The sequence below is a fragment of the Carettochelys insculpta genome, chromosome 5, assembly GCF_033958435.1.
Source record: "Carettochelys insculpta isolate YL-2023 chromosome 5, ASM3395843v1, whole genome shotgun sequence".
NCBI classification, from domain to species: domain Eukaryota; kingdom Metazoa; phylum Chordata; order Testudines; family Carettochelyidae; genus Carettochelys; species Carettochelys insculpta.
Window position 1 is genome coordinate 12,550,500 of NC_134141.1, and position 12,929 is coordinate 12,563,428.

General features: G+C 46.8%; 1 protein-coding gene across 2 annotated transcripts in view; it reads right to left on the minus strand.

Annotated features, from left to right (window-relative positions):
- The window catches only part of SVEP1 (sushi, von Willebrand factor type A, EGF and pentraxin domain containing 1), a 170,449-nt gene that overhangs the window by 36,148 nt on the left and 121,372 nt on the right, over positions 1 to 12,929 (minus strand). For both annotated transcript variants that reach the window (XM_074994688.1, XM_074994687.1), the window contains exons 38-42: positions 9,819 to 12,604; positions 8,513 to 8,738; positions 5,848 to 6,003; positions 1,784 to 1,847; positions 47 to 220 (exon numbers count right to left, since the gene is read on the minus strand). In XM_074994688.1, coding sequence (XP_074850789.1) covers positions 47 to 220; positions 1,784 to 1,847; positions 5,848 to 6,003; positions 8,513 to 8,738; positions 9,819 to 12,604 — 3,406 coding nt within the window. The remainder of the gene's footprint in view (positions 1 to 46; positions 221 to 1,783; positions 1,848 to 5,847; positions 6,004 to 8,512; positions 8,739 to 9,818; positions 12,605 to 12,929) is intronic.

Here is a 12,929-nt window from a genome sequence, read left to right on the forward strand (position 1 = left end):
AGCCCTGTGCTAGAGGGACATTCATCTCACTCTGCTCTGTACTTACTCAGGCACAAAGGGGCTGCGGGACTCCATTGTCTATTAACATGACAGATCCTTCGGCTGGGTCCCTGAAGTTCAAAGCCTTGATTACAGGCGTAGAGAACTTCATCTCCAAACAGGAACTCCTCCCCATGAACGGATCCGTTCTCTATTGAGTCAGGTGGCCCACAGGAGATCTCTACACCACAGAAAATAAAATTTTTCAATCAGAGGCCTAGAGTTCTGTGCAGATACAAAATTTGTATCCACATCCCTATCCACAAAAACAAGCCGTGGCTATTCCCATCCACATCGGCGGATACGGATACCTGTGGCTATAAAGAGGACATCTGCAAATCTGGAGGGCACTAAACACAAAATGTATATCCGCATCCATATCTGCAAAAACGAGCCATATATATCTGCAGATCTGTATGGTTCTAAGATGCCATTACAAGCTGCCTGTCTTGGTCACAACCTGTTCTGAATCTTCTCTTGGGAGCTCAGGTAGAGCAGCTAGAATGGCAGAAATGTAATTTTCATACATGCAGCACATATGTAAATAGCCCCAGGTTATTCCATTTGCTGGCAAAGAGATAGTATAACAACAACTAGCACAGAATGCCACCAGGGCTTGCCAGAACCCCCTAAAAACAAATGCAATGTCGGTTGGCTTTAGCCAAAGGCATTACAAAATCCCTTTATAGACACTTGAATGTTGCTAAGCTTGAAAAGGAAAAGGAAATGCAAAATCAAGATTCAGGGCAAGTGTCTTAAGCTTGGTTTACACTTAAAAGTTATATCAACACAGCTACATGAGTCAAGAGTGTGAAAAAAACATTTAAACTATTACATCTAAGCCGATGAAACCACCAATATAGATACTGCTAGGCTGGGGGAAGAGAGCTCCTAGTAAAGTAGCTATAACTGTTTGGGTAGTGGTATTCCCAAACTGCCAGACAAACTCCTTCTACCGGTGCATGTTATGTCTACAACAGATAGTTATGAGGGCTGTCAAGTATCAGAGGGGTAGCTGTGTTAGTCTGTATCTGCAAAAACACTAAGAAGTCCTGTAGCACCTTATAGACTAACAGATATTTTGGAGCATAGGCTTTCATCGGCAAAGACCCACTTTCTCAGACCAAGCAGGTCTTTGCCCATGAAAGCGTACGCTCCAAAAAAATCTGTTAGTTTATAAGATGCCACAGGACTGCTCATTGTTTTCAGGACTGTCCAATGAATAAGCATAGTTTGAAACATGCTGTTAAACAATAATGGCCCACCTCTCATTTAAATATTTTGGGATGTTTTCTGCATTTTTAAATATGCTGATTTCAATTACAACACTACACACTGCACACTTTGTATTATTATTTTAGATTACAAATATTCACACTATAAATCAACAAAAGAAATAGTATTTTTCAATTCACCTAATACAAATTTTGTAGTACAATCTCTTTACGGCAAAAGTGTAACTTACAAAAGCAGCATTTTTATGTAACGGCACACAAAAATAAAACAATGGATATCTTTTGGATACCTTTTTCTTGGAGTTTTTGAAAGGGCCCTGTATTGGTCTCATAGCTAAACAACTGAAATAAAACAAAGACTAAAATGTTAGCCAAGGCTTCACTCAACTACAGTGCAGAGAGGAGGTGCCAAAAGATAACAACCAGATTCCAAGCTGAACATTCATACTTATCTGCCATATCAAACATCCCTAAAGCAAACAAGACAGAGAAATAAAGTTAGAACTCACTTCTGCACACTGGTGCTGCTCCACTCCACAGTTTGTTCCCTTGGCAGATACGTTCTGCAATACCCTAACAGAAAAAAGGAAAAGGCTCACGAAACAGCCTCAGATTATTAGGACTGTGTCATTACTGCGCTGCAGGAAAAGAGGTTCAAAGCTGCCCTCATTTTCTCATGACTGATCCTGACTCATTTATTCTGCTATCCTTCTACATGTTCCCTCCTACAGAAATCCACGTAGCAAAGGAGAGCAGAATGTTGGAACCCACAGCCACCTGTTGAATGTCAGAGCAAAATTCTCTCCCAAAGCTCATGTACCACCTGCAACAGCTTTTGTGAGTTCAGAAAAGGCAGGGAGCTGGGGGGTGGAGGGGAAGTCTGCTTTAAAATCTTTCATGCCTTGCTGCGACACCTTGGCTGCCTTGGCTCTAGTTTGTTGCTGTCATCAACTGGAGAACATTGGTGAAAAAAATATGACAAAGATCATGCCATACTCAGGGGAAGTTAGGGGATTTACAGATGCTGCATCAATGGCACCACCAACCACAAACTGGAGAGTAATTCAGCAGTTAGGCTGGGATCAAATCCAGCTCCCATAGAAAGAAGCAGGTGAGAGGTGCACCCTGGTATGGGCCGGGGTCAAACCATGGTCGATGAGACGGTTCAATGTGCATTTAGACAGGTTTCTTACCATCACAGCTAATGATTACAAAATAATACTTCTAAAGCACTTTTCATCCTCAAACATTTTACCAACCATTGCCACATAATTCTCCCAGGACCCCGAGAGCTAGGTCAGTGTCTACATTGTACAGAAGGAAAAAGAGAGGCAGAGGACAAGTGTCTTTCTCAAATCTGTAGAGCGAATCCATTTCAAAGACAGGATCAGGATTTAGGATTTTGTGACGTCTCCTGCTCACATGCTCTGAGCAGTGGAGCCTGTCCTGCTCTGTATAGGTTATTTATGGTGAGAGAAACCAAACAGGAGAATAAAATCGTCAACTTGATTCTCTGCTCACATGCACCCCATTTTACATCAGTGCTCCTCTACTGACTCCAGTAGACTTTCTCCCGGTTTATATCAGTGCAGCGGTGATGAGACTCTGTTCCACTGTGTGGTCATTGTTACCTATTTATCTCCCTTTTTCACTCACGCCTGTGTAAATCAGGAGCAAATTCAGTGAAGCTGATGGAGCTACACTGGCGTAAAACCAGAGTACATGGGGGAGGAGGACAGAGCCAGGGAGTTCAGTCAGTTGCTAGGAACTTGGCTCATATTCTACTCACTCATACCAGCATATGTCGGGAGTGACTCCAATGGAATCACCGGAATTAATCCAGACTTGGTCTCACCACTGAGAGCCGACTTTGGCCCACGCACGTCTGGTTAGGACCTTTAAGAAACAAGCACTGACCGAGTTGGTATCTATAACTGTTTATAGGCATTCCAATGGCACTTAGCACTGTAGCAGCATTCCACAAACACGGAGGACATATTTAGCTGCCCAGCACCCCTGAGCTGCATGGAAACAGATCCCCCTTTTGTAGCTAAGGGAACTGAAGAACAGAGCAGTTGAACAACTTGCCGCTGGCTACACAGGAAGACAGGGGAAAGCTAAAGGGAGAATCTAGAGCTCTTGATTCCCAATCCCGTGGGCTCTGTGTTCTAAAGACGGGGATGGGAATCTAAGACCATTCTGTGCCCTTCTTGTCAGCAGTCCCACCTGTTTTCAAGATCATTTGGGTGGGTTCTCATTCCAATATTTATTATTTATACCTTTTATAAGTAGCTGGGCAGATGTGAGCTCTGCAATTAAATAATACTTTTTTTTATTCTATCCCACTCATGTGCTCTCTTCTGTGTCGCTTGTCCTCTCGCCTTAATAGCGTACTAGAAACATCAATTCTAATTGTTATGAGAACCATATTAAACTCTGTTTGGTCACAGGACATTGTCTGACCTCTAAGTTTGGATCTTATTTCTTTTACAAGTTATGCCCATATGAACAGCCCAGTTCACTTTAAACTACGCTTGTTCTTAGGGCACCATGCTGTGGCGATGCATTTCAGAGGCATGCAGGAGACTTCTGCACAACAGCGGGGAGGCAAGACTCACACTAGGGGGCAGAGATGGAGTACTTTCTAGGAGAAACAATATTTTTTATTTGGAAGAATTTTACAGTGAGTTTCTTCCACCTCTGGCAGGGAGGTAGCCTCTGTCCGCAAATCAGTCCACTGCTGAAGTTTGATCAACCACCAGTTTATACCAATGGTATTATTGCAGGGCTGCTTATTTTATTTTATTTGGCTGGGTCAGGAGCAGAATGTTCAGCACCTTGCAGAATCGTGCTCTGACAGGCTGACTTAAATATACTGTATTATTTGTATTGCAGTAAAGCTTAGGAGCTCTGGTCATAGACCTGCACTCCTCTGTGCTGTGCATGGTACAGAGAACAACAGCACAAAAGGCGCTGACTCTGAAAGTTCATAATCTGAGTATCTTCTGTTTCAGAACTCTTCCCTACCTTACTGTGGTTAACCAAAACCACCATTTGCAGGGTCTGGGCAGGGTTTAGCCAGGTTAACAGGCAACTTTTCTTAACTTAGGCCTGGTCTACACTAGCTTTTCTTTTGTGGAAAAGCCCTTTTCTTCTGGGGGAAAAAAAAAAGAAAAGAAAACCCTTGCGTCCACACTGCAAAGCTTGTTATTCTGGAAAAACAGGGCATTTAACTGAAAATAACAACTCCACCAAAATGAACGACTTTCTCTGATTTCCCCCTTTCAATTTCAAAACTGACTCAGTGTGTACTAAGCAGATGTAATTACAACTAATTGGCCTCCAGGGAGGCATCCTGTCTTTGCCCTTATTTCGAAGCTGGGCTCTCTAGTGTGAATGCTCAATTTCAAAACGCTCTTGCAGCATGAACACTCTTTTCAAAAATAATTTATTTTGACATTAGAACGTTGAAATAAGTTATTTCTGAAAAACCCTGCAGTGTAGGCATAGGCCAGAAGGATATAACTCATGAGAGGTTATGACTTGCTATTATTTCCCCTGTAACCATTGCTTTGTGAAGAGAGTATAGGTTAATTAACAAGCACAGGGCAAAACCAGAAGCACTGGACTCTGCTCCCAGCTCTGCCCTGAGTAAGCTGCTGCAACCGCTTTGCATCTGTTTCCTTATCTGCAAAACACATATACATTTATCTACATCCAGGGACTACTGTGAGGTGGGCATCACTAGTGTTTGTGAAGTGCTCTGAGATAATCAGGGGGAAGGTGCACGAAGCTGGGGAGTCACAGCATGAGAGCCAACCTGAGCTGGGGATGAGCGTTCTGGGAAATCAGTCTGTTTTCATTCAGTAGATCAAAGGGTGAGATAGTAACTCTGCTCTGGTTACCATCTGCAACACTAACAGAAGCCCCTGATTGGTGGGGCCGAGAGATTTGCCAGGCCCCTGGTTAAGGTGGGGGGAGCCCGGCTTTGCACCCCTGGAAGGTGTGGGGTCTTGAGTGGAAATGGAGGGGCTTGGGCAGAAGGGACAAGGGAGGTTAGCTTCCCCAGGCAGCCTCATTGCCACCCAGAGTGTGTCTCGCCTATTCCAGGCAGCTTTCAGCACTGCTTGGAGCACAGGGCGCTGGTGGTGATTTAAAGGGGGCGGCTGCCGGCAGCCCCGGGGCTCTTTTCCCCCCCCACAGTCAGGCCTCTCCCCGATTAAGAAGAGCTGCAACTGCAAAGAGCCAAAACAACCATTTCTTCTTACAAATCTTTCTCCTCCCTCCACAAAATTGCTGGCTTGTATTTGTCTGAATTGCGACCTGCTCAAGGTTTTCTGGTTGTGCTTTTCTGAAGTGTTTTGAAAAGCCCTGTGCCTGCATACACAATTCTACAGGCAACAGCAACAATAAGAGAAAAGCAGAAAGCTTCAGCAGAAGCTAAGGAAATAATCACTTGGCTGTCATAATACATCCTACTCAACAAAGAGGCTAAGCAAGGACAACAGAGATGATAACAAAAGGGTTAAGCTTAATAACACTGGTTTGTGTGCTGTAGAGTCGGTGGACTTACTTGTAATTCATAGCCAGCATGGCATGTATAAAGAACTGCATCCTGGTAGCTGTAACTAGCACCAAGCACAATTCCATGCTCTGGGACCTCTGGTTTCCCACAAGATACAGGAATGCAGCTGTCATCTGAAAACGATGGTGCCCAGCTGCCATTGGGCTAAAGTCAGAGGAAAAAGCATTTAAAGGCTTGTTAGAAAATGTAAAAACTAATGACAAGAATTTATCACTTGAGATGAGAAATAACTATTACATGAAGAAATCAGAAAACCTGGTGGAAAGAGATTTACACTCACCCCTCACTACACGAGCACAATTGGTTCCCAACTTTCTTCTCATAGGCAAAAACTCATATGCGGGACACTCCATTACCATTAAATACACGTAAAAGTCTCTGACTGGTTCCTAGTGCTCCTAACTTGGGGAAGGAGTGGAAGCTTTTGAAAGGTAAGTGAACCTTGGGTCTGGGGCGGGGGGGATTGGGAGGGTTAAAGGCTGGGGGCAGTTTGGGGCCATGACCAGGAGGGAGGGTTAAAATCTGGTGGCAGGCTGGGTCTGTGGGGCAGACAGGGGGCGTGAAAGCTGCAGTAGGTTGGGTCCCTGGGGCCGGCGGGTGGGGGGTTTAAAGCTGCTGCAGGTTGGGTGCACGGGCTGGTGGGGGGGTTAGGCTGTGGTGGGGTGGGTGTGCGGGGCCAGCGGTGGGGTTCAGACTATGGCGGGTTGGGTCTGCAGGGTTGTCGAGGGGTTCAGGCTGAGGCAGGTTGGGTGAGCAGGGCCGGCAGGGGTCGGGCTGCGGTGGGTTAAGGCTGCGGGAGTGTCGGGGGGTCAGGCTGCAGTGGGTTGGGGCAGCGGGGCTGGTGGGGGAGCAGAGTATGGCAGGTTGGCACCTCAGTGAGAGGGGTAAGGCTTGTATTAGCGGGGGGAGTTCACTTGTCTAGTGAACAAAGGTAGGTATATGTGTCTCTCATTTTAGCGATCACTCGTAAGTAAAGTAGCTGTTTAATGAAGGATTAGTGTATTAGTGCAGAGAGGGGCGATAATGCTCATACACTATTACTAGAAGAAACACCTGGGCGGAAGGAGGGAAAGATGCAGATGCCTGCCTGCATCTCCCTGGACCAACCTGTGGCATTGGGTTCCACGTGTCCTGGTGGCCTGGGGCTGGGGAGTCTGCGTAGCAGTCAGTAGCTGCTCCCTGGGGCAGGCCAAGATGGCGGAGTCTGTGCTGCTGGCCATTGGCTGCTCCCTGAGCTTGGGGTGCTTGCTGCCTGCTTGTGCTCATTTGTGAGTGTAACTGGCCCTGCTTTCACACGGCTCTTTTTCTATTTGATGCAAAACAAATGCATTCCAAGCACATCCTATTGTCCTGGCACAACTGAACCCTGGCCTTCCTTTAAGTTACGATAAGCAGAAACTGCATCCCAAATTTGGTAGTCCTAACTCTTACCATTTAGCAGTTCTGGAACAAATGGACTTGCAGATGGATGGATGGACAGACAGACAGACAGCTGCACAAGTGCTCTAAAATATATCCTAGATTTGTACTAATGTAAAATGAAGAGTTCCCACTCTACACTGGTGCCCCATTTTTGCAGGCCCAGCACACTGGCATAAGGGCATTTACAGAGAAAGGGCAGGAGGGGAAACAGAAGCTGAGAGGGGTGTGAAGAGAATGGCTTGAAATCATACAGCAGGTCAGTGACCAAGCCAGGAATGGAACCCAGCTCCCAAGACTCTTAATCTGAGGCGCTAGCACCTCCTCTCCAATGCACCAGTGAATGCTTTCAGCCCTGGCTATGAACACCCACAGAACTGTGCAGCAAACCCAGGGGAGCAGATTGTTTCTCTCCCCTAATTATATTTTTACGCTAAGTTTTTGTCAATGGTGGGTTCGAAAGCCGGAGCAAACGGACTCCTGCAAATTCAGGCTCTTCAGAAATACAAATTATAGCATGTGCAGGGAGCAGGCAAGAGTTCATAAATTCTTCTAGTTTTAGCTCTGGAAGGCCCTGGTGATGCACATGCACACATCTATGCTGAATGTGGCTCCCATGAGCAGCCTCCCTGACTCTCATGGGACTCCTCACAACCCTCAAGGTAAACACATGTAACAGCAGAGGCACTGAGACCACTGACAAGGGAGAGAGAAGTCTCTGCTGCACAGGTTGGCTGAAAGCCAGCTGGCTTTTCGCTCATGTGGTAGAGCACGTGGCTTTAGCCCCTATGGTTGCAGATTCAGTCTGCCAACGTGGGTAGGAACAGGGCCGTTATTACTAGACATTACTACAACATCACTGAAGACACTTGTATTTTACAAATGCAAGATCTGAGGCTTTTAGAGGTGTTGAGGGATGAAGAAGAATGATCCCCATTAATGTCACCAGTAGCTGTAACAGAATTAAGAGTTAAAAGAGAATTCAGTGAATGACAAAAACATTTAGTCGAAGTCCGGTATTATGGTTACGTACTAAGAGGGGAGGACTGTTTCCCAAATCTGGAAGCCTGTGTCTTCTTCTTAAGGGAGGAGCAGAGTCTACTGTGTATTTTACAGTGTTTTAGACCTGTCATGTACAACCAGGGCCAAGTTCTACCCACAGCTGAGTGCATGCTTCCTAGTACAGGGTAGAGCGCTGCACCTTAAAAAAAAAAAAAAGGCTGATGGTCTTTACCTGGCATGTAGATGTATTTGCTCCCGACAAAGTATAGCCTTCTGTGCACGATAATGTAATGCTCTTATTCACAGTGAACTCCTCACCAGAAATTATTACATTGGTTATATTTGTGGGCATGGGACATTTTCTCAGGAAACAGGAAATGCTCTTAGGAGACCAGTGTCCATCTTCCTGACAAGTGCACGTATCCATTTCTGTTTCCATCATGTAGCCCTCCAGACATCTGCAATGCATCACAACCATTGGACAGCTGAAGAACGCGTGCATGATATCTTAATCCTCAAAGTACGAAACCTACCATGTCCCTCAAGAGTCCATACTTTTTTTTTTTTTTACCAGAGTCTATAGACTTCTGTATCAGTTCAGGGCAACCCACTGCAACAGGGTTGAGGCATTTTTTTGTGGGTTTATCAACTGGGTGGGAGGAGTTGGAATACTCTGGCCAGATCCTGACTCCATCTTTGACTGTGTTGCCCTGCTCTAGCAGTACAGAGTAAATGGTGGATTCATCTCCTGAATGGTTTATTGTGCCTCGGAGAGTCCCCATGTGACGTAAAGCCACATTAGCAGCTCCTACACCTCGGGCAGAGAGGGAATTGGCTGGGTGAGAGAGCGATGACCGAGGTGTTACCTTCTGGGGTTTCTGGGTGCTGGAGTTGAACCTGGGAGCTAATTTTGCTTGCCCCCATGATTGGCCAAATCCCAGGCAGACCCCAGGGTTGGGAGACTGCAAGGGTGAACTAAAGATGTATTTGCTTTACCCCATAGAGCCCTCCACTGAGTGCAATTCAGTTGGAGAATTTAGCCCTCCACGTGGTGTGTCCATAGGAGCCTGCACACATACAAATACACCCCAGGTACATGTGCTTATCTAAGAACCCATCCACCCACACCCTTACAAGCCGAGTGGTGACCTGGTCAGGTACCTTTCTTTACATGCTGTCCCTCCATCCCGTCCATCCCTCATTTTAGCCACTTCCACTGATAGCATCCACCCCTCTACTAATATGTTTACATCAGCCTCACAGAAACATAGGAAACTGCAATGTACAACCTTAATGTGCCCTCCACTGCTCACAAGCCTCATGTGCTGTGTGTCTGTGGGTAAAGTAGGAGGCTGGAGTGAGATGTTGCATGAAGTGGGAACCCCAAGAACGTGTATCAACATCCCCAAGAAATCTGCTCCACAGCTCTTCTACATAGCTTACAGCCTTTCACCATCTGAATGTACTTGTTTGCTTTAATGGTCCTGTATTCATTCCCTAGGGATTTCAGGGACATGTAATCATAGCAGACTTCTTACCTGTATTGGACACTACTTCCATAGGTCTGGGCCTCTCCAACAGCCACTGCATTAGGAATGGAAGGTGGGGGTCCACAGGACAGCAGCTCACAGCGTGGAAACGGCTCCCCCCAAACACCCTTTTCGGTACAGGTCAGCTCTGGCTCCCCTTGTAGCACAAAGCCAGTTAGGCAGTTATATATGACTGCATTCTCATCCACGGAGCTGCTCCCCTGGATAAATGCATTTGGAATTGTCGGTGGGGAGCCACATGAAATCTGCCCGCAGAGTGGGAAGGTGGAACTCCATTTGCCAGCTGCCTCACAGGAGACTTCAGAAGGTCCCAGCAGTTTAAAGCCCTCCAGACACTGGAACTGTGCCCTTTTCCCACAGTGGAAATCCTGCCCGATGACAACCCCGTTTTGAATCTCTGGCATGGGGCATTCACAGGGAAGGCAAGAGGGGAGGTTCCCACTCCAGGAGCCGTTGGACAAACACTGCCGCAGTGGATTGCCATGTAACTCGTAACCTGGGAAGCACAGGTACTGCGCGTATTCCCCATAGCTGAAGCCGGAACTGTTCAGAAACCCATGAGCGATGTCTTCTGGGGGGCCGCAACTGACTGGCTCACAGTATGGAGCCTCTGTATCCCAAGTGCCATCAGCTTGACAGGTAAGTACGGATGCTCCGTGTAAAATGTAGCCTTCCCTGCAGTGATACTGAATGTCCTTCCCAATGCCATAATCTGATCCAATGATTTCTCCGTGGGGTAAGGGAAGCAGCACGGTGCACCTGATGGGTTCACAAACTGAAGCGACTCCACTCCAGCTTCCATTTGCCAGGCAGACTCTGCTCTCATCCCCACGCAGCTGGAACCCTTCATTACAGCTGTACTCGGTGTGTTTCTGGAATGTGTACTCTGCTCCAGTCACACGGCCGTTTGCTAAAACAGGTGGGGGGCCACAAGAAACAGGGATGCAAACAGGCTCATTCCCATCCCACTTTTGGTCATCCTGGCATGTCCTTTTATCTGAGCCATTTAACTGGTACCCAGGATCACACTCATAGTGGACCACACTCCTGTAAGTGTAGTTTTCTCCCTTTATATTTCCATTCGTGAGTTTGTTAGGTGGGCCACATGACAACACTTCACAATACGGAGGGGCGTTACTCCACTGTCGGTTAGGCAAACACAGCCTGGTGTTGGACCCAATTAGTTTATACCCTGGCTTACAGGCATACTGCACTGTGCTGCCAACTGTATTCTCAGTCAAATGCAAATAGCCATTCTCTAGGGGTGAGAGTAAGTCACACTCTATTGATACGCAGCCAGGGGCAGTGCCATTCCACATCCCATCCTCTTGGCAAGCTAATACGGGGTTTCCCAGCAGCTCGTGACCGGAGTAGCATGTGTACATAACGACACTTCCATATAAAAAGTTTGTCAACTGCACTGCATTAGTTTCCATCAAAGGACTTTTTATCTCTTTCCCATCACTAGCAACTAAGGTGTGGGTAAAAGGAGGGCTCTCAGTCAGATGGATTCTTTCGTGGTCAAAATGTCCTTCTTCACTTCTGATTTGCACATATTCCCCAAAGTCAATATGGGGAGGCAGGCCACAGTCTGTTGGCAGGCACGCTGGAGTAAAGCTTGACCATCCCAACTCTTCGCAAGTCTGCATGGCGAGGCCTGCCAGATGGAAACCAGGAAGGCAGCTATAGATTATCATGGCACCGTAGCTGTAATCCGCACCTTCCACAAAACCATTCTCAATAGGCTGAGGGGGGTCACAATTTATGGCTGTGCAAGACGGAACATCTGCGTCCCACTCTCCTGTCTCTAAGCAGCTCAGTACCTTCGGCCCTTTGAGCCGGAATCCTCTGTCGCATGAATACGTCACAGACTGCCCATAATGAAAGGCTGCATGGGAATATTTCCCATTCTGAATCTCTTTCGGTTTGGGGCATTCAACAGGCTTGCAAGCTGGCTTTACACCTAGCCACTGACCATCATCTCCACACAGAATAGTGGTGTCCCCCAGTAGGTCAAAGCCTGGTTTACAAGTGTACAGAGCTGTGCTGAGGTAAGTAAGACCCTGCACGTCGACAATGCCATTCTGAATTTCTTCAGGCTGGGGGCACTCTACTGGAACACACTCTGGCAAAGGGAGGCTCCAGGAGCCGTCAGCTTGGCATGTAATAGTCGATTCTCCCTTCAGTAAAAACCCATCCATGCACATGTACCTCACGGAGCTACCAAAATGAAGAGAGGATGCCAAAGGCTCACCAAAGGGAATGTATGGAGGACCACGGCACAGTACAACCTTGCAGACTGGAAAGGAATCATTCCACTGCTGTGATGGCAAACACTTCAGCACCGAGGAACCATGCAAAACGTAGCCCTCTTTGCAGGAAAACTGGACGACACCTACTTGGCGAGCCATCTCTTTCAAGACAAGCTGATTTTCAATCAGTGGTGGGTCTGGGCACTTTGTTGGCGCACACTTTGGGCTTTGCTTTTTGATCCATTTCCCAGACTTCTGGCATGTCCAAGAGGCATCTCCAATCAGCTCATAGCCCTCGTCGCACAAAAACTGAACCTTGGATCCCACGTCAAAGCTTTCTCCCTTGATAGACCCATGCTGGAGAGGAGGCGGTTTGCCACAGCTGAGAGGAACACAGAAAGGTGGTGATTCGCTATGCCAGTGACGATTTGCTTGGCAGACTGAAAGTGAGCTCCCAACGAGCTTATAGCCAGCATTACATTGGTAATGCACTTCATTCTCAAAGAAATGGCCAGTTGTGCTCTGCAAAATGGGCAAGACAAATGGTAAGCAGACTATAAAAACTCTTGACCAGTGTTCTCTGTAAGTTGGATGCTTGGGCACCTGCCCAGGAGAGATCAAGGTGCTGACCAGCTGATTGGCTGAGTGCCCACAGCCACCAGCATACACGTCTACTGGTGGTGCACATCTCCACATGCCTCAGTGCATATAACAAAATTTATTCTGCTCAGGGAATGGAAAATATTAGAGGGAACACTGCTCTTGACCCTGACAGATGAATTTTGATTTTATTAGTCTTTCTGTATTTAACTGTTAAAGAGACAAGTCAGATGTTAGGGCTGATTGC